The sequence below is a fragment of the Cyprinodon tularosa genome, unplaced genomic scaffold (assembly GCF_016077235.1).
Source record: "Cyprinodon tularosa strain WSP-4 unplaced genomic scaffold, ASM1607723v1 ctg310, whole genome shotgun sequence".
NCBI lineage: Eukaryota > Metazoa > Chordata > Actinopteri > Cyprinodontiformes > Cyprinodontidae > Cyprinodon > Cyprinodon tularosa.
The window spans coordinates 928483-954052 of NW_024039020.1; the positions used below are offsets into that span (position 1 = coordinate 928483).

Sequence of the window (25570 nt, forward strand, 5' to 3'; positions counted from 1 at the left end):
TATATGTTCACACAGGTCTTTTGTGGTTTTCTCTAACAGAGCAGACACGTGCTAGGTGGTTTTATGTTTGTCAAAGTGTGCAAGAAAGCTTGGCTCTTCAGGCTGTCACAGTTCCAGCTGCATCCCTTTACATAACTATGACACTACAGCATTACTTAATGATATGTCCATAGCTGGTGGATGAATAAAATGAACAGGTGGTCATAATTCGCTAAGTGCCGTTCTATAAAGATCTTTTATTATCCTTATTTGGCCATTCTGTACTTTTGCTAATGGTTTCATTCAACACAGCTCACATGCTGTGTGTCTGATTGAAAAAAAAAACACTTCTGAACATCTTGCTTCTCTGCAAACTCCATGAGGCTAAAATAAACTACATGCATAAACAGAGTGGACTTATAAACTCAGATATAGTAATGCGGCGTTACTAACCCTAACGCAAACATCAAAAGCCTGTTTTGTAATGGAGGTTTGAGTAATCAAGGAATAAAAAAAAACTGATTTTTTAAAAGTTCTACTTTTTATATCATCGTTAAGTTCTTTAAATTAGTGGTCGAGGGAAAGAGTGACTGCAACGACCTACAGCTCCACTGAGGAAAGAATAATTTATCTCTGCCTGTCCCCTACCTGTTGCTGTGCAGTGAGGGTTAGATGCTTAATGTTGGGAAAGATTTCAACTTGCAAAATAAAAACCCAGAGCTGGGTAGAAACTAACAAAAGGAGAATTGATCAAGTAAAGTGAATTTTACTAACTTAAGCTTTAAAAAAAAAATACAGCAAGTTACAAACATCTGACTGCAAGCTAGCCACCCAGGTTGATAGGCTGACTACAGTAATATACAAGAGGCAGTGTGTATAAGAAGTTCATGTTGGCTAAAGTAACTATATTAAATGACATTTAGTAAATAAAACTGTTTAATTCATGAAACATTGGTATTGTAAATTTATATTTGAAACTAAAAATATAAAAAAGGAGCTAAAGCAATTTTATAGGGGTATTATATCACTCTATCCTAAGAAGGACTCAAACATGTACCCCTTTCACTTTCTGTGATTTCATCTCTGCACTGCATCCATGGAGACTGGTGAACCAGAGTTCAGCCTGTGAGTTCTGGCTCTGCTTTAAGACCCCCTCTTATCAGCTCTCTCTTTAGAGGAGGAGAAGCAGTTGGTGTGAGGCTGCAAACCCGCTCTTGCCCAGTCAATGGGCTTTTACCAAGACACAAAAGCAACACACTCACTCAGGTATAAACAGATCACACCTACATGTAAAACCAACACTTACACACACTTGTGAATGCTATAATTGAAAATGGAAGATGTTAGTACAGGTAGAGAAATATACAGGGAGGACTTTTGCCTCCTTTAATATGAACTTATTTGTCTGTTGTTGCATTTGGGCTAACACTGTAGTGAGAAAATACATTCGGACCTTATTAAGAAAAGCTACTTAATAGATCATGTTTATAGCTGTGATAATAAATAAATATAAATAAGGACATAAGTGGCACGGTGGGAAGCGCTGCTGTCTTGCAGCAAGAAGGTTCTGGGTTCGATTCCTGGCCCAGGGTCTTTCTGCATGGGTTTGCATGTTCTCCCTGTGCACACCTGGGTTTTTCTCCAGGTACTTTGGGCTTCCTCCCACAGCCCAAAAGCATGACTGTTAGGATAATTGGCTTCTCTAAATTCTCTTTTGTGTGTGCGTGAATAGTTGTTTGTCCTGTCTTTCCGCTGTGTTGCCCTGTGAAAGACTGGCGACCCGTCAAGGGTATACCCCACCTAAGCCCAGTGTTAGCCGGAGGTAGGGCCCAGCAGCTCTTAAAACAAGAGCAGGGATAAGCATGACAGGAAATGGAAGGAAGGAAGGAAGGAAGGAAGGAAGGAAGGAAGGAAGGAAGGAAGGAAGGAAGGAAGGAAGGAAGGAAGGAAGGAAGGAAGGAAGGAAGGAAGGAAGGAAGGAAGGAAGGAAGGAAGGAAGGAAGGAAGGAAGGAAGGAAGGAATAGAAACATACTGTAGAAACATTCAAAGACTCACTTGTATTTGTTGGGGTGAGTGATGAAAATTTGTATATTATTCTAAGACAATCAGAACCTTTAACTTGTACACAATTTATTTCAGTGGAAATGGAGGGGGTCCATTAGCTTTTTTTCTGATTTTAAAAATCACAGCTATCTTGCCAGGTCAGCCAGGCCAACAATGGCTCTTAACAACTGCCTCTTCAGAGGAATGGTTCAGTATTGGGTATTGAAGGCCAATAACTACCTCAACAGCTCCCATTATCAAGGGGTGGAGCTGGTTTTCCAATTTCAATATGCATGTTTTCTGAGCCATTACAAGGCTTTTGTTGGGCTACTCTATAGAAGCTTTGAACTTAATGCTAATCCAGACATTTTGAATTGAGAAAGCTTCCTGGATGGGAATGGAAACATTTTCAAACTTGGAAACCAAAGTCCAGCGGTTTGTATTTTAACTTTAACTTTTTGGAATGACTATGACCTGGATGACTAAGAATCTCCACCATCATGGATTATGAGTAACTGGCTTAATGAAAAACAGTAGCCTCAATGGCAAATGTTTTAATTGCACTAAATGCTTCACATTCAATAGCAATTTTTAAGCAAGGCTTTAACCAGAGCTTAGCTGTGACAGTTCTGTCTGTATCATAAATGGGACCTTATCTTCTGTTTACGGCAAATGTAAAACTCTTACAGGTAATAATGTAACTGTGCAATGATTAATGTTCATGACCTTTTAACACTTCTATAGAAGTAGCTTTTCAAAGAAGTTGCATAAAATATCAGGGGTTTTTAAATAAAGCTAAAGGAATAACTTTAAACCAATCTAATTGTTGAAATAATAAATTAAATACAAAATCTATATGTGCTGCTGTGTTTATATGGTTATTTATTCAATAATTGAGGAGCGAAAATTGCAGTTGGTTTATTTGGTCGATATGGCTTTCAATTAAAATGCGATTAACTACAGACCCTGTAATGTACTTGATAAAAATTCAATCATGTCTAAAAACTATCCAAAAAAAATTTGTCTGTATGCTTTGTCTTCCTGAAATCCAATTATTGATGATTATTGTCTACGTGGGGAAAAAGGAGTATACAACATACACTTTTGGTTTTGTAAAAAACTGCTTGTATGTGGGATTTTTTTAAACGAAGTGTACGGCACGTGATTTAAAGGATGGGTTTCTCTGCTATTTTCAGTTTAAGAAAATATATTAAATAACCTTATTGTAATAATTTTAAGCCAGCTTGACCAGAAATACAAAGACATTTAGAAAAATAGTGATTATAAATACATCATTCAATTCAATTTCAATTCAGTTTATTTATATAGCCCCAATTCACAACACATGTCATCTCAAGGCACTTTACAGTTCAACCAGATCCTACAGTCAAATCATCACATCAAAAACGAAGTCCTACCCAAAGCTGGTCATCGATGCCAGGAGGTTGTTTCTTGATGAACACTCCAAAGTAAGTGGCAATGTTCCTGTGGTTGCTGTACTTCTTCAGCATGTTGATTTCAGATTTGATCTCTTCCTCCTCATCCTGTAATAAGAAAAATACAACCAGGCTTTACATTTTTACCTTATTTTCTGTCCCCATACACACATTATAGGAGGTTGATAAAGCAAATGAAACAAGCTGATCTTAAATTAGCCTTCCACATCTATTGGAGATCAAAGGAAAATAAATAAAAAAAATAAAATAAAACTGAATGTTGCAAAGTGCACAGCTGGGTTCTCAATTATCCACTCTAACAACATTACTCTTTAATTACTTACACTTCCAGGGGGGATTCTGTCACAGTGCCAGGAGCTGTTGCTTGAAACAAGTCCTGATGGTGGCTAATTAGTTAAAATATTTATAGCATATTTTTAAGTTTATAAAATGTATTTTTTTTAAATGTGTGTGTTGTCTTTTGTCTAGATTTATAACAAATGGTTGTGTTTTTTTTTTTATTAAAAGAATGCATTCATCATATGTTGATCTAAGTTTCTGTTGGCATAATTAATAAGATGTCACAATAGTTACTTCCTGCACCTTTCATTATTTTGCCAGCAGCTGAGTGCTGACAGGGATGTGTGGGGTGTGAGGATGTCTAAAAATAGCAGAGGTTTCCTCCTGCTGTATAGACCCGCCTGAAACCAGAGTCTCCTCCTAATCATTTCAACTGATGTTACCATGGCAATGGGCCTGTCCTCGTTTAGTCTCCTCCACATCACACACACGCATCAGCCGTGACTCATCGCTCTTAATTAGATGACACGGCTGACTTTAATATAAAACTTTCAGATGGATTTACTAAGCATGGATATGTAGGAGTGTGTATGTGTGGGTACACGTGTCTGTGTGTGTATCTTACCGTAGCAACATCCATGACCTTGATGGCTGCCAACTGCCCCGTCCTGATATGGCGACCCTGGAAGAAATAATTAAATAAGGTAAAGAATTTAAATGTAGGAAAGCGGATGGGCAGATAAAGCAAAAAAGAGGATAAACAGTTCGGTTTGAATGATTCCCGATTTATAATAAACAAAGAAATGTTGCACTTTAGGATAAACATTGAAAATGTATTTCAAAAAGCTCAATTGTCATTGTAGTCTTAGTTTTTTTTTTTTTTTTTTACCTGGTCTTATTTTCAATTTTAAAATAAGTAGTTCAGAACAGAACAGAATAAAATAACATTTATAACATAATAAAGCATGATATACTACATTGTTTTTAAATTACAACTGATTAATCATGAGTGGAATGTCTGTTGCAGCTGACTGAAGGATCCAAACCAGCTAATATCAGTATATTGTACTTCTCCTATTTTATAAATAGCAGAATGTTTTTTTTTTTTTTAAGTATAATGTTCTGTGTATTAGGTACTAGAAAATTACTATAACAAAACCGTGATAAATGTGATATTAACATTGTTTGGATATTGAAAGAAAGACTAAAGATTACTCTTTAAAACGAATTCAGTACTAATTCAGTACTAGTATCAGAGGTCTTTCTTGCAACAATTAGACAGGAAAATAGGCAAAGATAAAGTGGGATGACATGCATAAAGATCCCAAAGTTGGGTATTGAGCCGACGAGAGCCGCTTTATCCCTACAGCATGGAATGCACCATTAATTAATTAAATTTCAACTTATACTTGGATAGAATATTATGCATTTTTGAAGTCTGGCTATGTGCTCCATCAGTCAAGCTTCAGTTAGGCCACACATAGCTAACCAAGTTCATTTAAAAAAAGCCTCAGGAGCAATGGGAGGCACTTCTTTTGTTGTAAAACTGTGGCTTCACCTGTTTTCCAGGCTGAAAATTTTTTAACATATTCCAATAAAATTTTCCCTAAAACAAAGTAATTTTATAGTAAAAAATTTTTTAGGCCAGCTGTCCTGCAGTGTGCAGTAGCATGGGTAAGAGGCAAATCCTGCAGTTAAGAAAATCTGTTCCCACTTAAGTACTTTTAACAAGCTTCTTAAAGGACTTTACTGTAGGAATGGTCTGTTGGAAAATGTTATAGCTTTAAGAACCATGTCTTTTTAAAACCTTGCTATGCATTGTTAATGTTTTTCACTCAACCTTTTTATAAATAGTTGCATACTGAGGGCCACAATAGAATCAACTAGCTTGTACTTTGGTCAATACAAAGATACTAATGTAAAATAAAAAAGAAAATGAAAGTATAAGGGACCTAAATTCCCTTTTGTCCAATAAGTTAAAGCTCCTGTTCAATAGCTCAAATCTGAAACCTGCTGGTTTACCTCCAAAAGAAAGTTTGGGTTTTATTAATATGGTCATTTTTCACCTCACATTGCAAACTAAGCACCACCGGTTGGTTGAACACTCTGATTAGCCACTCTCACACAAAGACACAGACGCACACCAAAGTCTCATAAAAACTACAGCTCGGATTCTGTGCAAATGAAAGAGCTGGAAGATTGACCTGGGATTTCTCATTAGGATCAGACTGACCCAATTCCATGGGCACAAGGACCAGCTTTGTTAAAAACCAACAAAAGAATTAGAGCCACTTACAAATCAGAAGCTCAAATACAGACAGACACACAGAAAAGAGATTTCCAATCATTCTGTTACTCTCACAGCCAGAAAAACTTAAAAGATCCAACATGCACACACAAAGAAAGCAGGATACATAGGGGACAGAATGACTGATTATGTCAGAGTCCGACCAAGTGGGACAGAGAAAAAGTGAATGTGTCAAACAGATGTGAGACACGGATATTATCTGACCAGGGTAAAAATTCATTTGTCTGAACCATCTGACAACCGTCCTCCCTTCATATCTCTTCATCTCTCCTCCAGGAGCAGTAATGTCATCCAGGCTTATTAAATGACCATTTTGAAAAGGAGGATCAGAAAGAAATTAGCACATCGTTATCTTCATTGCTGTCTTTCCCTTCTCCGTTTTAATATATTCAAATTCATAAATGAGGCTGGGGTGGCCTAAAATAGCATTTGGAAACCAGTTAATTTATCAGGATGATCTAGCAGAGTTACTAATATTCATGTCCATTGCACTTTTCAACATTTTGTCCGGATAAAACCAGAAAAACACATCAAAGTGCTGTATTTCTTGGGAATATTATGGGGTAGACAAAAAACTAAATGGTTAATAATTGTAAAGTGAAACAAAAATAAACAATATTTTAAACCGTTTTACAAAAAAGATAATCCTAAAAGTATGCCATGGATCTACAGTTACACCCCTTTGGTGTTACCCATAAAAAAGGTTTAGTGCAACCAAGTGTTTTAAGAAGTCATTCATCTGAACATAGTCGACCAGTGTGTAATTCCATGTCAAATACAAAATTTAAATACAACCAGAGCCACGTTTAAATAGCTTAGTTTGTGACAGATTTTACCAAAAATCAATATTGTGATTATTTTCAACCAATGCGAATAAGGCTATGTTTTGATTTTCTTTTGCAATAACCTCAAGAATGTAGATGTTTCCCCTGACCCAAAACAGTTGAGCTTGTATTTGTACAAAAACAAATATTGAGGTTATTCCTTTTTGATTTTGTCTACACCCTTGAATAACCGCAGTGCACTGGCATTATGGAAGTAAATCTGTGTCGCTGGGATTTGAATTAAAAATGGCACTGAAATTTAAATGTTGTATGTTTTTACTTACTGTTTCAGTGTTAAAATATATTCAGAACACATTTTTGACCTAAAAAGAAATTCATTGTCATTATTTCTACACAGTTGAAATTTCATTTATTTTCTCTTCAGGCTAAAAATTCACATTACTATTTCAAAGTGATTACATTTTCAATATTTATTTTTCAGTTTAATTTTTCAATGTTATAAAAATCTCATGCAAGCTAACGTTAACTCAACGGTGAGTTTATTACGTTCATTTTTCTGTAGTTGAGTTAGCGTTAGCTTGCATGACCGGCTCCTTCATGCTGGTTTTCCTTTAGTATGAGCGCCGCAAGCGTCACGCCACGTGACTAAGAAAACGTAACGGGATTAGCTGGGTGTTGGACACCACAATCCATTGCTAATGTCTGTGACCTGAAGTAACCCTTCCCTTTTTACACTGAATGTAGACGCCAAATTTAAGACAGTGAAATAGAGACAGTTGGATCTCAGGAGGCTGAAAATATTGAGTTTGAATTTTGAAAGGTTAAATTTTTTTATATGCTGATTTTTTTAACACTGAAAAATTAAACTGAAAAATAAGTATTGAAAATAGTCATGTGAATTTTTAGCATTGAAGAGAAAATAACAAATGAAATTTCAACTGTGTAGAAATAATGACAATGAATTTCTTTTTAGGTCAAAAATGTGTTCTGAATATATTTTAACACTGAAACAGTAAGTACCAACATACAACATTTACATTTCAGTGCCATTTTTAATTCAAATCCCAGCGACACAGATTTACTTCCATATGGCATACTGTAGACCTACAGCTGGCAATTTGCTTTTTAATACATAAAGTGCTGCTCTTTAAAATTAAAGTGTAACAAAACACATGTAATAATTGGAGCTGGAAATGTAACCTGAAATTATCCTTTGTGCTCCTTGTTATATGTAGCCGTTTTTGGGTGTGCCTGCTTCTGAGCAGTCCCTATTCCTGCACCTCTTTTTTATAAAACTTGTAAATCTGTCATCAGCTGGTTATAAGAAAAAAAAAATCAATTAAATATTGCACCATGTTTTTCAGCACTACATTAAACGGTTGCATAGCTTTGCACCTTTGAATACCTCCTCTTTGTGTTCCCGTGCCAGTAAACCTGACTGCCCGTCTTGGTGATAGAATCCCTCCCACTAAATATTTGAACTGATCACATACAAAGGATTCTGCTGATATACTTTTGTTGTTTGTCAGAGTAAAAGGATAAGAACACAATTACTTTTTTTATTTTATTTTTTTTTTCATACGCCAATATAGGTTTGGTAAAAAAAACAGAACCATGTGTGTCACATTAAAATAGGCCATCTATTAAGGTTGGCAATAAAATTGTATTAATGATGTAAGAAAAAAGGAAAGTGTAAAATCCAACGCGACCTGTCCAGTCTTTCAAATAAGAATGGCTTCAAATCACTATTATAGTTTCAATAATGAAAACTTGACATAAACTGTAGACATATATTTTTTTATGTGATTCTGTAAATAAAAAAAATGAAAGAGATACAAGCCCGACAATGATAACACAATGAATTTCACACTTTAGACTCTCATCATTATTGTGTTTTCTCATAGGAATGGCTGACTCTGATCTTTCCTATTCAGACCAATCAGCATTAGATTTCACAGGCCTGCTCATCTTTCCCTCCACTCATTCGTTGACTGTGTTGCTTCTCTGACCTAGATCTGCAGTTTCTCCCTCTTCCCTCTCTTGATTTGCACTCTCATTATCTAAACACTCTTAGCTTCTCACAGTCTCCTCTTTATGCCTCTTCCTAAGATCTCACAACGTCTCGCCTGTTTTCATCTTTCTGCTTCTCGTATTTTTCAGCTTTCGTCACTTTCGTGGCTCCAGGCATGGCATTAGTGGCCTGTGAAAAGCAGGTCCTACAAGGACATGATTGAGCTGAATGCTAATGCCAAGAGAACAGCATTCTGCTTTGAGCTCAGCGAGCAAACATGGCACGAACTGAAGGCTCCTTGCCTCCCTTTCACTTTGCCTCTAATGCATCTAAAGCGCTCTGTAAACCACAATGCACTCACATGGACCTAAGTGCGTATGCAGAGTAAAAAAAAAGAAATACCACTGTATCCCACATCCCTTCATCTAATATAATTTAAATATCATTGCTCAAAAAAATGTCCTCTCAAATTGTTTAAATATCTTCTTCCATACAGCTCTAAATATTTTGACCAAATATGACAGCAAAGGTCTCAGAGTCTTCCACAAGGAGCCGTGCTTTAGTTATAATGAGCCAAATCCAATACGTTTGTTCTGCATGGATATTAATGCTTGAATCCAGACAGAAAACTGATTTAAAACTGATTTCTACAGAGAACGCTTTGATGACAGAATAATAATTTTTTATCTCTTTAGATGAGATTTCAGAATGTTATGATGAGATAAATACAAAGAAATTATATAAATTTTTTAACCAGCATGCTGTAACAAAAAAAACAACAACACGATAACCAGGAAATACATACTTAAAAAACTTAACACACTGGTTTTACATTTTGATTTTGAAATGTTAGCCTGAGGGCAACATTGAACTTTCAAAATAGAAGCTGTAAAATAAGCAAAGTTATAGGCACCAAAATAAATTTTACATGAATAACAACAGTTTAAATGCCTTGTCTTGCTACTGCATGGATCAGGTTATTAGCGTTTAGCGTAGGTTTAGTACATAGTTTGCAACTATGTACTAAACTCTCTCTACCAACACAGAGTCATTGTTTATCTTTTAGTTTTGCTATTGCTATCTTAGTTTTTTCCATTTTAAATGGGGATGCAACAACTTAAAACAAGTGAACTAATGTACTTTGGAAATGATTGGCCCAGCCTAATAACTGGCTGGTCAGAAACTCAAAACTCTGTGCACCATACTTGATAATAAGTGACTTAACATTGTGGTGTTGAAGTTATCACTGAGAGAAGAAGTCTTGAAGCTGGCTATTTTGTCAATATCACCAAGGTGTTTAAACATTCATACAAAGGACACACAAAAGCTGTAAAAAGTTATCTTAAGAAAACTTTTTTTTTTTTATAGCGTGATTTCTTTTTTTTTATCTAGTCTGCCACAATAAAGGACAAGGTTGTTGAAGATGTTCATAATACTGATTACCGTTTCATATTTTAGCAGTTTTGGGCTTTTCATTCACTTATACAGTAGTTAATTTTAGTGGATACATGTTGCTCTGCCTTATATTGAAACAGTATTTTCAAATATATGTTAACAAGTCTGTGGTGTGAAGCTGCACTAGCTGTACAGAGTGCAGCACAGTAGATTTTCTATTGTTGTTGAGTTTCAACCTCAATCTTTCCATCCATCCATTTTCCGTCACGCTTTATCCCTACTGGGGTCTCCAGCTGTGTACAGGCGAGAGGCAGGGTACACCCTGGACAGGTTGGCAATCTAATCTATCGCAGGGTAACACAGAGACAACCAACCATTCAAATGACCAGTCACTCACACACTTACACCTAGACAAGCCAATTAACCTAACAGTCAGGTTAAGAACCCACGCATGCACAGGGAGAACATGCAAACTCCATGCAGAAAGACCCCTGGCCAAGAATCGAACACGAACCTTCTGCTGCAATGCAGCAGTCCTTCCACTGCACCACTGAGCAGCCAACCTCTATCTAAATGGTGTAAAATGCTGGATCTGGAAATTCCTGCAGCTTCTTTTAATGTTAATGTTAACGATTTATGTTAACAGTTAATAAAACTAACATTAAACATGCTAAAGAGAGAAAATGCCTATATTTAAACAAATCCAGAACTAGATGCAATATTAGAGAGGCAAAACAAAACTTAGACACCGAAAGCCAATGTTACTTCAGAAATCCAGGCTGTGGTTTGTTGGCTCTTATGTTCGCTTTTGCTGGAGGAGGTGCAAGAATATCTGAAGTATACCATCTGTATGTGAATTTCATTAAATGCATCTGCAAAGCAGAACTTAAAGCATTTAAATAGTTTGCCTGTTCAAAGCACCAAGCTGTGAGAAAACCAAGCCTTTCCTGTTTAAGGTTAAAGAAATAGTTGTTGCATGTGATGATTCACAGTCAAACTCAATTCTAAAAGACAAACCTTGTGAACAGTTTTGTAATTGATTCTGCTGCTTTATACCATGATCCCGAAGGCATCAGTGTGTCTTAATAATGCTTAGATTTAGTCCCTTTGTGTTCGTATCACTGCCCTTGCCAAGTCAATTACATCCACACCCCCTTGGACACATTGACTACAGTATGCAGGACATTTCCTCTTGTAACCCAGCAACAGCCTCTGCAGGACACTTTAAAATAAGTACATGCACTCACTAATGTGCAACCTTAAACACAGATACACAGAGGAGAAAAGGATGTGGAATAAGTGGCTATTGTCTTGGTTTGTGAGAGTCTATGTTTAGAAGAGGGTGCAGAGTAAAGAGTGGAGGATCTTTAATTCACAGCCCAACTAGCAGTGTCATGATGCACAGTTAATAGAGACCATAGAAATATGGTATCATATGTACAACTAAAGAAATGATAGATAGCATAATTAATAATCAAGCTACTCTTAAAGGTCTAAAAAGCACATTAAAAGTTTCCAATTATTATCTTATCTTTCAGATTGGATGATTCTGATTTAGGATTATCTTAATTCAATCAAAAAGTTTGCTTCTCATAAGAAATCCTCCCCCTAATCTTTAGCTCCCTGCAAAGATTCCTAAATTGAAACTTTTGGCTGCTCAAACACAATATCACCTCCGGTGAGAGGAACATGTTAGTGTAATAAATCAAATACTTTGATCCTGTGTTGAACATTGTTATATCCAGCTTTGAGAGCTGGCTGCCTCATAGGAAACTTTTCCTACTGGCAACAGATACAGTCTAAGGAGTGTTTCCACTGTCCTATCAGATATGTATTATTTTGCACTTCCTTTATTGCACACATTGCTTTGCAATTTAATACTGCAAAGACAAATAATTACTGTCCTGGATACTACAGGTAACTACATTTTTTATTTTTGCATGAATAAATACAGTCTGCACAGTGCTGCAGTGGGTAGCACTGCTGCCTTGAAACAAGAAAGTTCTGGGTTCGATTCCCAGCCCAGGGTCTTTCTGCATGGAGTTTGCATGTTCTACCTATTCATGCATGGTTTACCTCTGGGTACTCCAAAAAACATGACTGCTAGGTTAAGTGTGAGTGTGCGCATGAATTATTGTTTGTCTCCATGTTGCCCTGGATTGGCTGGCGACCTGTCCAGGGCCCATTAACAGCTGGAGTTGGCACCAGCACCCCTTGCAACCCCAACAGGGATGAAGCGTGATAGAAAATGGATGGATGAATAAATACATGCTACATCAAGTAAAACCACATTCATAGTTAGAAATCTTGTATGTGCACTTTCTTAAAGTGCAAAAAGAGTTTAGAAATTATTCTAGAGATAAATAACTAAATGCTGCACAATGTCAAATTGCAGCAGAAGGGCCATCAGAGTTGGGTTAGTACAATATATGGGTTTTGGTTTTTAAATTAGGCCAATATTGGCCTTTATTTTGATTTCAGTATTGAAATTCTGTTGGTCATTCAGGCAATGAGTGAGTAAGAGGCTCAGCAGATAAGGTTGAACAAACGACATTCAAGGTCATTGTTTTATCTTTTTAAGCTTTCAAGCTCTGGATTAGGACATTTTAGCTGTCTTTTTAAAGACTGAGACATAAGGTCAGGGCATATACTGTATCCCTTTAGAGGGTACAAACAGAGACTACTGATATAATGCCACACCAATTGCTAAAATTATTTGAAAGCCAAGTTAAAATGTAAAATTTAATAATCATTTCCTTGTTTTGACATATTAGTAAAATCTTTATTCATAGTGATCGCTTTTTCACACAGCATCTTCACAACATCTTCACCTGTATGCAGAGATGGAACTTTTGTCAAAAAACATGATCAGTGCGCAACTATACCTGTGTATTGATGGAGTAATGACTTGAGGTGAATTTCCCACCAGTTGAAATCACTCAGAACAATTAAAGCCAATATTTTTTTCACATTAAGGAATCAATCTGTATTTTTCGAAAGCGCTGTGTGATAGAAAGTAGATCTTTAATCTCAAAGGATGTGGATCCTGGTGTCACAAGACATAAAAGAGAAAGGATCTGGATCATCAGATGAAGATTAATTCTGAAATATATTGTGCTCATCCCTATTGTTAAATAACATCTCGAATGAGAAAAATATCCATACCTCTAATGGTTATTGTTTTGTCATTATATTCTTTTATTTCGATAATAGCAACATCTGTACAGTAGCTTTTAACCAGTTACAATCCAAGATTCTAGTACTATTATGTATATTATTTTTTTTAACTAAGAGCTGAAATATTTGTGAACCACTACAAAAGAGAACAAAAGAGTGTTTTGAATGAAGCCCTATAAAAATGGAGCAGACTGGCTGAATGTGCTGAGTCACCCAGTAATCTCAATCTGTGCCCTTTTTGTTAATCCAGACTGCCATTCACAAACAGCAGGAATTGACTGAAAGCCTGGGGATTGATAGTCTGGCATGGGGTTCATCACCATGCATTATAGGAGAGAACTGGGTAAACAAAACTACTACTGACTTTCAGTTGTCAGCTCTCTCTGAGAGGTACTGCTGACTCTCAAATAAACGTAATTTCAGATGTTCAGAGTTCCCGGACTTCAGAAAACTGGTGTTTTAGATCCCAGTACTCAAACTAGGGATGTGGCAAATGAAAATCTTTGTTAACCAATATTTACTAGGGATGCACGATATTGGGATTTTGGCCGATATCCGATATGCTGATATTTTAAAACTCATGTAGCCGATAAGCGATATTGATACCGATGTTAAAGCTGGACAAAAATAAGTAGTCATTGAAAATAGCAGTTTTGTTATCCATTTCTGACACTTAATGTCTGACACAAATAATATACTCAAATATATTTTCATATGCTGATATCAAATTGATTTTTAAAAACGCGGTATCGATCTATTTTACTTTCAAAATCTTGTGAAATTTCCTCGTTCTGTTACAAACTCTTGTGATATTTTGCAAATTCTTGTGAGAGTTTGTTAGTAAAATAGATCGATATCGCGTCAATATATCAACATATAAAAATATGGCAAAATTTCATGAATTTTCGGGGGATTTCGTAGCATAACGATGACATATAGCAATATTTCATTAGTAAAAAGAGATTGATATGGTGTTTTTAAGAGGCAATATATCAGCATATGAAGATATTGTGATATTTTAATGTATCAATATTTTTTCCCTCGTCTTTAGAAGTTTTTAAGTCTGTAAAAAAGAAGTTTTTGAGGAAGAAGAAGAAGTTTTTTTTTTAGACTTTAGAAACTCAGAAGCTGATCAAATATCGGGTTAAATATCGGTGGGGTGGCCGATGTCCGATATTCAGTTTTAAGGCCGATACAGGCCGATACCAATAGGGGGCCGATTATATCGTGCATCCCTAATATTTACTGATCTTGTGTCCTACAAAGCATCTTGTGTCCCCTAGCAGTTTGACATTATGAAAAAAAAAAAAAAAAAAAAACGACCACAGTGCTGACATTCCCTCTCTCCTTCAGATAAAATGCCCCCACAATCCTTTGCCGCCTCCCTATCACTGTCACATAAACAAAGACTCCATGACCAATCTCCTTCCCTCTAGCCCCTAAAAGAAACATAGAAACTGGATGGAAAAAAATACAGATTTTTAATTTCAGCCCAGTTTTACTAATCAATCTGATACCAATGTGTTTTAATACCAATTTTAATGCTTGCTATATTGTTCATCACCAACTCAAACCAACAACCACCTCTTCCCCAATCTTAGTTTACATTCCCAGAGAGCACCAGTGAAGGTGCAGAGGCAGGTGATGCTCAACAAAAGCCACTTTTATGGCTAACGGACAAAACAGAACTCTAAAGAAATACGCAGTCAATTCTCCTAAACACACCTCATTGGAGTTGAAACACCTGCTGTTATTTAGCGTCTGTGCGTGTCTACACACACCGATGCAAAGAAGCAAACCTGAAAATCCGTGGAAAAATAAGTGCATGCGTGCCATTGTGAAATCACTGAAGCAGTAAATAAAAGAGGCAAAGACCTCGATTCCAATTTACTTCAGCACTACCGAGAAAATATAGAAGCTCCCTGCGGCTGCTCTAGCACTGAAAGATGAGGAGGGAGGAAGAGAGGGAGATAAACTTAGATAAAAGAAGATGTAGGAGCACTGTTTTAACCAGTGGGGTAATATGCAGCAAGAGACACAAATAAAAGTGCCAAAGAAGAAGAGAAGAAAAAGGTGATTGAAAACATTTAGAAAAACTAGAATCGACCTTAGATGCTGAGCTGTGGAGTCTTACCAATCATTAACCCACTGGTGAAAGGAAAAATGTAGCTAATAAACAAGCACATGGATAAATATGTAGAAGTAGATTAATCTGGATTCAGGAAAAAATGTGTGTTTGCCAAAAAAAAAAAAAAAAAATCAGTAATGCACAATAAATTGCTTAAGCTGAGACAAAACAGTGAACAACACAAATACACTAAAATGTGTTTATCATCATGTGACCAAAAAAACACTGAGATAGTTGACTCCTAAGAGTAACTAGATGTTCACCTAAATAATAACTGGACTGGAGTAATACTGATGTTCATTACAGAAAGGATCAAAGCAGATTCTCCTTTCTGACACGTCTGATATTTCGGTCTTCAGCTCCTTACGACTTTTTAAATATGTAGCTGCATCAGTAATCTTCTTCTAATTTTGCAGTTTTGTTTGAGCAACCATTTACCCCATGAGTGGAAGTGGATGGATAAGCTCATCAGCTGTGTTTAACGATGCCCCCTTGACTCAGTGCCGGTTGTGGGTGAGAGACTGACTCATGCACACGCTAACATCTCATTTAATCCTTGTCCTTCTCTCATGCATGAATGTGTTCCAGAACAGATGAAGCTATTTAAGTGAAAGCCTCCTGCATCCTTTGTGCACAAAGAAGAATTATCACAAATTCTTTCTACCTGCAGCTATTAGAGCAAAAATCATCCCAACCCCCTAGAAAAGCCCAAATTCAATAAGTTGCTGACATAACTGAAGTTATTTTAACAGTTTCTAGATGTCTTCTAGATATTCTATTGTTTTATGCTCAAATATACTTGAATCTGAGTATGACATTTTAAATGGCTGTACAGTATTCACTTTTTATTCAGTAAATTTGACCTTAATGAACAGTGTCTAATTTCTGATTTTCTCCACTGAGGTACAATAAAAAATTAAATGAGGCTAAGGACATAAGCGTGCTAGTGTGTACACCCATACTGTGAATGTCAGTTCTGAAAATAGCAGAAAACATTTCTCTAAAGTAACAAAACCAAACTAGCACTAAGAGGATCCCCTGTGGCTGCAGTGGGTGCAAAGCTGATTTGCAACGGGTATTTGCGTGTTATCCAGATTAGGGGAATCAAATGTACGAACCGATCCACTATAAACTTCTTTCTAGTTCAGTGTCCTTAAAGCCAAAAAAAAAACAGCTGCAAAAACCTTGTGTCCAAAACGGAACTGTACTTTACACTGCATATACAGTTTTCTGTGAATGGCAGAATTTCTACATAAACACGTTATTCCTTGTAAATAATAATTTATGTCATGACTCAGAACAGATTAGATTACTCAAAGGCGTTTATTAAAATAAACAGGCGGATTGGACTAGCAGTGGCAAGGGCATCTGAGGCAGTAAACTCTGGTTTACAAGTTCAGTCCATGCTCAGAGAACCAGGTATTGTCCAGGCATTGGGCTAACAAGAAGCAGCAGGCGCCTCCCACAGTGTCCCAGATGCTGCAGCCCCGGAGAACAAGCAGGAGTCTGAAGCCAGGTTAGGCAAACAGACCAGAACAGAAACAGGCAGGCTCAGAGATCTAGGATTCCAAAGACAGGTCAGGCAAACTGCTCAAAAGGGACAGGCAAGGTCAATAGTTAAAAGGCAGAACAGGTCAGGATCAGGGAATCAGAACCACTATGATTTCCTTAGGTACTCTAAAAACACTCTCACCACTGGCTATAAACAATAATAATCCGGCCTGATGACCAAGAACCTTAAATAGAGGCAGGAGCAGGTGGATCAGATGAGCAGTGATGAAAAACCAGGCAGAGTTAAACAGATGAATGGAGTTAGTAATTAAGCCAGTCATCAGCACCAAGATGATGACAATTTAACCCTATAATGCCAAATGTATCGTATTTGATACATACGGTTTCTGAAATGTTTTGCATCTGACACCTTTTGCATAATTTAATAGTAAAAACTTTGCTCAAAATCCTATTGTACACAATCAGATATACCTGATAACAGCCAGTAGAAGACTACACAAAAAAATCATCTTGACTTATCGCATAGTAATAAATTATTAATATCAAAAATGTATTTCTGATTTTTCTTTTTACATATTTTGTTAAAAGGGCAAATAAGGAATTCAAACCAAAAAAAAGTATTTTTCTGTTTTGTTTTATTCTTGGATCGGGCTTTAAAGGGTTAGGCTCATATGTATTTATACCACTGGATTCACATTTTTTGACCAAGAAGATTTAGGAATAACAGTCATCTAGCTGCATCTCCCATAAAAGCACAGTTGAGAGATAGACTGATACGTGCATCTGTTCATCAATTCATTAGTGCATTAAGCACAGCCATTCCTTGAATCATGCAAAGTGCCTGCATTGCAGCTCCCTCCATTTGCTATACAGTGTAAATGTTTTTATTGATTTTATTTTTTTTTTTTAATGAGACTTCTGCAACATTTGTTATAATTGTAACATTTTGATCATGTAACTGGAGAAAGAGAAAGCAGTGTATCGGCCCAAAGAAATCAGCAGCAGGGAATGGTTAGGCTACACTGTTAACTGTCATGTCTTGTTGCTTCCAAATTTGCAGCCTCATCTGCCATTACAGTTTTTATATAGCAGGCTAGACCCTCCTAAGGGTTAAAGAACAACAGCTGATTTAATTTATGCTTTTAAGGCACTTTTGGTTATTTTGGTGTGGCGACCCAATTTGTTACCTCCTTTAGTGCTAATGTTTGCAAAGTTTTAAATAATCATATGTTCTTACAGCTTTCTAAACTGAAATTGTTCCTTGCTGCTGTTCCAATTTGTCCTATACAAACTTTATTATACTGTACATGTAATGATGTTTCAACCTCTACTCTTTTCTTTAGAATTCAGATTTTTGGAGGGCAAAGAATTGTTGGATAAGGAGACTTAGAAAAGAGATAAATGGCTAATTCAGATATTATAAACAGAAGATCACTCATTCCTGCACCGGATTACTGACTCTGCCAGCATTGGATCTGGCTGCCCGTTTGTCCGTCTTGTATGTTAAATGAAACTGCCAGCAAGCTCTCAAAGGAGTACAAATTCCTAAGTGAATGTGACATTAAGAATTACAGTGGAACTCAACAGAGACAAAGTAGGAGAGTCATGGTTTCCCTACATGAGGGAGTGCTGCATGAGGAGGAGGTGGGGTGTTGCAGCAAATAGGCAGGTTCAGCACAACGCTATCACGCTCCAACACCTCTGGAGGTCAAATGAACAGCCAAACTGATTTACCGTGCATGCTGAAGGTAGGGAAGTGATAGGAGAAAGAAGATGAACAAGGTTGTATAGGATGGAAATCCTGACTGGAGAAAGCATTTCAGATAATGCAGAGACAGAAGAGGATAAAAGTTGATGGCAGGGTAATAACAGAGATTCAGCTATGAAGAATGTTACTGAATATACAAATCATATGGCAATAATCTTCTCAGTTTGAAAGAAAGTAACATAAGGCTGAATAGCATTGGTAAAAGATGAAATATCAATACTATTACTAATTATGATAGCATATAATTAACATACATTTTTGCAAATGCCCTTTTTTATTCTGCACAAAACTACTATCACGCTTTGCTGATTATAGCATTTTGAACATTTATTAAATATGGACTTTAAGGGTAGCTAAAGTTCAAATCCAAAGACAAATATATTATTGGCATTCAGAATGCAAATATTATATTCTACCAAATATCACATTAACACAGTACTTTGTGAGTGTTATTTTTTATCCAATCAAATTTATGATTATTGCAATTTAACATATTTTGCAGCTCTAACACAAAACAAAGAGAAATAGACACTGCTATTAGTTCAAGGAATGGCTAATTGACTGGTCTGGGTAGCAGGCATCTGCGTAAGTGGGGCAAGTTGCCTTGGGGAACACAGCATGGATGTGGGTTAATGAAAGCACAGCCAGGTCTAAGTGTTGTTTATATATCCAAGAACATGTGCGGAACGAGTCCATATGCTGATTCCATTGTAATGAGTGAAAATCAAACTCATTCAGGGTTCACATTTCGTTCCTCTGGACCCCAGAGACTGAAGTGTGTTTGTATGAAGGAAAACAATGATCATGAAGCAATGTCACACTGCAAACAGCTTCAAACATAAAACAGTATCGTTAAAGGCAACATATGGAATTACTGTATATTTGAATAAGCCCAAATCATAACCCCTAATTGCCTACAGGCTGCACAGCTAAAACCCTCAGAGAGTATCACTTAAAGAAAGGGACTTTGGCAGATAGGACTGATTGGACTATCTGCCAAAGACTGGACTGGTCCAAACCAGGGACCTTCCGGTTGTAGGATAAACACTAGCATCATACACCACTGTTAACACAAGGTGATCAATAAAGAAAACCTGCTAGAGGCTGAAGAGCACTTGAGAGTGGAACAAGGCTTCTTCTTTCAGCAGGGTTGCAACCAAACACCTACAGCTTCAGCTCCAAAAAAATGATTTAGATAAAATCACTGGAGAGGCCCAGTTGAACATAGCAACTGAATTAAATGAAGAGTTTGTGGTGACTTAAATGTTCACAGCTACATAAACATCCAGTATTCCTAAACTTGAGATATTTTGCAGTAAAATAAAAATGAACATAAATAACAGGCTTCAAATCTTTGAAGCTGTCAAAGACACACCCCGTACGATTTGAGTTGTGTTTGATGTCAAAACAGGTTTGAGATCGTGTTGATTTAAAATAAATAAATGCAATGCACAAAACACTTTTCAGATTTTTATCTGTAAAACAAGAAGTTCAGATACAATTTTACATTCCTTTCATTTCTTATTGGTCTGCACACTAAATAAATAGAAAATCCCACTAGTACTTTGACCAAAATGTGAAAACAGGGTTTTCAAAGTATGAATACTCTTGCAAGACCATCTATGTCCTCAATTTTCTTTACAAAAGCATATCAAAATAAAAGTATAAAATGAGTCAACCAAGCGGGCTTCTTACATTTCTATTTTAAGTCCTGCCATTCCCTTCCATCATAGTCCACTATGATGTGCATAAATCGTGTGTGCATTTGTGTCTCCCTCTATGTGTGTAAAGGAGGTAGCTGTGGCAGGGACAGAAAGAGAAAAACAGCCCAGGGTACTTTGCAGAGCGATTTCCAGCAGATAAAAAGATAAAAAAACAACTTTGAAGGGTTTTTTTTAGACCACAAAACTGGGATCGAATAAGAGAAAGAATAAGAAAGAAGAAATGCACAGTTCTTGAAAAAAGGATATTGAGATGGCAAAAACAATAAAAAAGTCAGATAAGGTTTGTAGTTCTCTGCAAGGAGGGCTTGTGTAGAACATTACACTTTCCATTTACCCTTTGTACATAGCAACATCTATAAAACCCTTTACAGACTGCTATGTATGCAGACAACCATAATGCAATAAATGGAAACCATACTGTTGCTCTTAGTACAGACTTAAGAGTCACAATACCAAATACCAAAAGAGTACAGGTCCCCAACAACAATGTAGTGCGAGTGTGCATGTTTTTTTTTTCGTTTTAACAGGTGAATATTTAAGGAGGTTTTGCAGCGCTTCGCCTGAGGAGAACCACTGTCAGTAGGTTCTGTCATTACGGAAACTGGGACTGGTCTCTCTCCCTCTCTCTCTATTTATTTGTGATGCTTCTTTTCCTGCATGGAGATGGCAAAGTCATTCACAGAGAGCATGCTAATATGTGAAGACGGCACAGACACAAACAATGACAGAATGCAGACATTCCAGAGTTTGTGCAGAGTAGTGTGGATGCCTTTGGACCTACTTGAACTGTAGAGGCCCTGGATTTGAGATAGCTCTGTTCATTGGCCTGGAGAGGTCATCTGTCCATCACAAAGTAGCAGAAACAAACTAGACACCGAAGGTAGCACACTCACTCTCTGTAGAGCAGTTTAGAGTAGCCATTTAACCTGCCATGCATGGCTTTGGATGGTTGGTGAAAGCTGATATACCCAAAGGGAATCCATGCACATGGGGAGAAGATGTAAAGTCCAGACAGAAAATCCTCAACTCGATATGAGCTAAGAATCTTGCTGCAAGGCAGTAATGTTAACAACTGTCGTGCCATGCATCCCCATAGTGTTGTTATACAATAGAAAAGCCACAATCCAAGTACCATTAGATGGTCTCAACTCAGATATTAGTCTAAATTATTCTTTGGGGAGCCACATAGCTTAGTGGTACAGCAGATGCTACAATTCTTATAGCTGTTGGTTTTAGGATGATTCCACGAAATCCACAAATGCCTTCAAAAGCTTCATTGTTCTTTAATTATGTTGCATAGTAATTGTAGTATCAAGAATTGTAAAAAGTTTTATACCATCGTCTAGGGGAATACTTCATTCTGATTGGCTGCAGTGTGTAAGATTTAACAGTATTATAATACACCTATAAAGAAGTTACGGTCACATAGTCCGATTGTTCTGAATTATTGTGCTGCCTCCCTCTGAGTGATACTTTGTTTAACTTAGCATAATGTTATGCTGCAGCTGACCAAGCAGCATGTTCTGTGGCCAGAGCTGGTTACTTTTGCAATGTGTCACAATGAGAGATAATAAATACTCCTCATTGCTGCTTCTTGTGAAAAACTTTAGATTTCAATGACAAAGAAAAAAGAAACATTAAATGATAATAATTGATCTGATATTTATTCCAAAATGATTATGGTATAAGCTAGATAATGCCCTTAAAAGCTAATTATCAGAAATTAATGGCTGACAAAGAGGTGTTAACTGTTCTCTGATTTAATTTGGATGGTTGCTTCAGCAAAGTCTGTTAATTATTGATTATAGACACCTTGAAGGGCATTATCCATCTCAGATTCTGTCTAATAATGTTTTATATTTCTATTTTAGTTCAATACAATTTTATCAAGTAGTATATTTCCATTATACTATACTATTTCTTATTTCCTTTTTCTGTTTGTTTTATTTTGTGGTAGTGCTTAAAGGAATAGTACACCCAAAACATGATTAGCCTTCATTTTCTACTCACCCCCATGCTGAACAACACTCTGGAGTACTTTTTTGATATCTCAAATGAATCTGGAGATCTGGGAGGCTTCTTGCTGTCTGCTGACATTCAAATAATGGAGGTCTATGGTGTCCGAGACAGAAAGGTCCAAAAAGTCCACAAAAAACGTGTCAATATTCCTCCATACTGCTCGTCCAATGTATTCCAAGTGTCCTGAGTGGGTAGCATCCAGAATTTACTCGAAACAAAGTCATTTAGAATGTTTTTAGAGCATAAACAGTAGTGTATAGGATTTCCTGAAAGCGCGCTCCTGCGAGTTCACGACGCTACGGAAACCGCAGCAGACCAAACCAGATGAAAGTGCGCATTCAGCTCGGCAAAGAACTCATGCTCTTCCTCAACACTGAAGTCCTCAGACATTTTCTTTCGTTGTTTCTTTCTTTGAACAGGTAAACAGCACATTTCTTCTTCTACGCTTGCATTATCGGCAGAGCAGACGCTGAATGCGCACTTTCATCTGGTTTGGTCTGCCGGCTTCCGTAGCGTCGTGAACGCGCAGGCGCGCGCTTTCAGGAAATCCTGTACACTACTGTTTATGCTCTAAAAACATTCTAAATGACTGTTTCGAGTAAATTCTGGATGCTACCCACTCAGGACACTTGGAATACATTGGACGAGCAGTATGGAGGAATATTGACACGTTTTTTGTGGACTTTTATGGACCTTTCTGTCTCGGGCACCATAGACCTCCATTATTTGAATGTCAGCAGACAGCAAGAAGCCTCCCAGATCTCCAGATGCATTTGAGATATCAAAAAAGTACTCCAGAGTGTTGTTCAGCATGGGGGTGAGTAGAAAATGAAGGCTAATCATGTTTTGGGTGTACTATTCCTTTAAGAAGTAATAATACATCTGCATTTCGTCTTTAAAACATACAACATCACTGATTTCCTGGTCCTGGTAAAAATCTTTGTTAATCAATTGCTGCTGCCTCTTAGGGTTTCCCTTTTATAGTTTCACCCATTTTAATGACATTAAAAGCAAGAGAAAAACAGTATTGTGGAGGGGAACGTTGCACAAGAGGACATGTGACACACTAGTAGACTATTAGTAGCTTAGCTTTTTAGTTGCTCTGTTAAAAAATCATTTTCAGCCAAAGCATAATGTAAGATATTATGGACTGAATCTCCATTTGTTGATTCACACAGCATCGGATAAAGCTACACTTATAAGTCTACTATGTAAATGTCTGCAACTGTCAAGACAAACTGATATTAAAATATAATTGTTGAGTGAGATAAATAGGAAAATAATCTCAGCATGCCTTTGGACCAAATAAAGTTGGATATTTTACTGCAATAAAAAGGGTCTCTATAATTTTTTTACCTTTTAACTCTAAATACTGCTTGTTCGTCATCGAAAGCATTTCCAAAGTATTTATTTTCAATTTTAATTTGATTCTCCTAGAAAAAAATAATATGCCATCACAGGTCAACATAAGAATGGGATAACCCATCCCCTCCAGGAAGCACCTATAGGAAAATAACTCGGCCATTTACTCAGATCAGCAAGCGTGTTTATTTCTGCATAAAGTTAAGACAAACCTATTCCTTAGCAGTTAATCTGCACAGTGACAGCAACTGTTCTTTATTAGCTAACCTCTAAGCAGTGTTGTTTTCGTCAACACTGCCGATGACAAAGTAATTTCGTTGACGCTCCTTTTTTTCATGACCATAACGAGAACTGATGAGCAAAACATGAATCTTTGATCACGAAAACATGATTTCTACCAAAATCCCTAAAGTATATCCAAAGCAAATATTTAATTGCATACTGTTTATTTTCTGATAAAGACCCATGAAAAGGTACATAGATCTTTGAATATTTCTCTCTCATAGTTTCTGGTTCTATCTGTTTGAAAATTTCAACATTTTAGTTGACATATTCTTGAGATTTAGGTCCAGATGCTATGATTTTTTTCTGAGTAATGAAGATTGTATTGATCTGTGTGCATAATTCATAGTAGAAGTGTTGGCTTTTGGATGGAAATCTTGTATATCAAAAACCATTCCTTTATTGTACATTCTGTTAGCTTGTCTGCCTAATATATTAACCAATATTATGTGGTGAACTAGATCTACCATTTTCACAGCTTTTGTGAGACACTTTTTTTTATAGAGTAGTGCATTAATTCAGAAAAAAAGTTTTTTTGAATTCTATAAATCAAAGTTTTCTGCCAAAAGCAATGATGAACAGCATGGCAGAATTGTATCTCCAACAATTGTATCTAGGCAAGAGGTGTCAGTCTGGTAAAGAATATGGTTGTTATTCAAAATTGTAAAGGTTAGCTGTTTTGTGAAGTGCAACATAAAACAAACTAAAACTGGACTAAAAACTTTTTGAGTTTTAGTCAATTAAAACTGGAATAAAATTATCACTTATAGTAATGATTAAAATGTGCAAAAAACTATTCAAATTTTTTGTCCAAAAGACGAAACTAAGACTAAATCTAACTAAAACAACACTGTGGCAAAGTTTTTAATCAACTGTCAGCCTGTACTCCAAATACCAGGAATACCGATATGATGCATCCTCAATCAATTATTAAACACTCTGAGCTAAGGACAGGTTCCATACTTCGGAGATGTCCTTCACCCTCACTCCCTATCAAATATTCAGAGGTATCAGAAAGAAAAGCAGTAAAAAGCAGCAGCATGAAATATATAAAGTAAGAGAGCACACTAAAAGGATAAATGTTGCAAAATGAAAAGAGGAAATACTGATAGGGGAGCAATGGAGGGGCATGTGGAGAGAGTGACAACTGAGAAACAGCTAAAGGAAGGAACTGAGTAAGTGGGAGATGAGAAGGAGGTAAAGTAGAGAGATAAAGTGTTTTAATTATTCAGCTATACCCATGTTCTCTATTTATGGTCCTTTTAAGGCTGCCAGCAGAAGCTATATATAAGCATACATGCATGGACTAAGCCTTGTCCCCTCTGCTCTAGATCATTTGG

At 36.7% G+C, this 25570-nt stretch overlaps 1 protein-coding gene across 15 annotated transcripts in view; it reads right to left on the minus strand.

Annotated features, from left to right (window-relative positions):
• The window catches only part of tnika (TRAF2 and NCK interacting kinase a), a 94635-nt gene that overhangs the window by 38760 nt on the left and 30305 nt on the right, over positions 1 to 25570 (minus strand). For all 15 annotated transcript variants that reach the window (XM_038292362.1, XM_038292355.1, XM_038292365.1 and 12 more), the window contains exons 3-4: positions 4385 to 4441; positions 3442 to 3567 (exon numbers count right to left, since the gene is read on the minus strand). In XM_038292362.1, coding sequence (XP_038148290.1) covers positions 3442 to 3567; positions 4385 to 4441 — 183 coding nt within the window. The remainder of the gene's footprint in view (positions 1 to 3441; positions 3568 to 4384; positions 4442 to 25570) is intronic.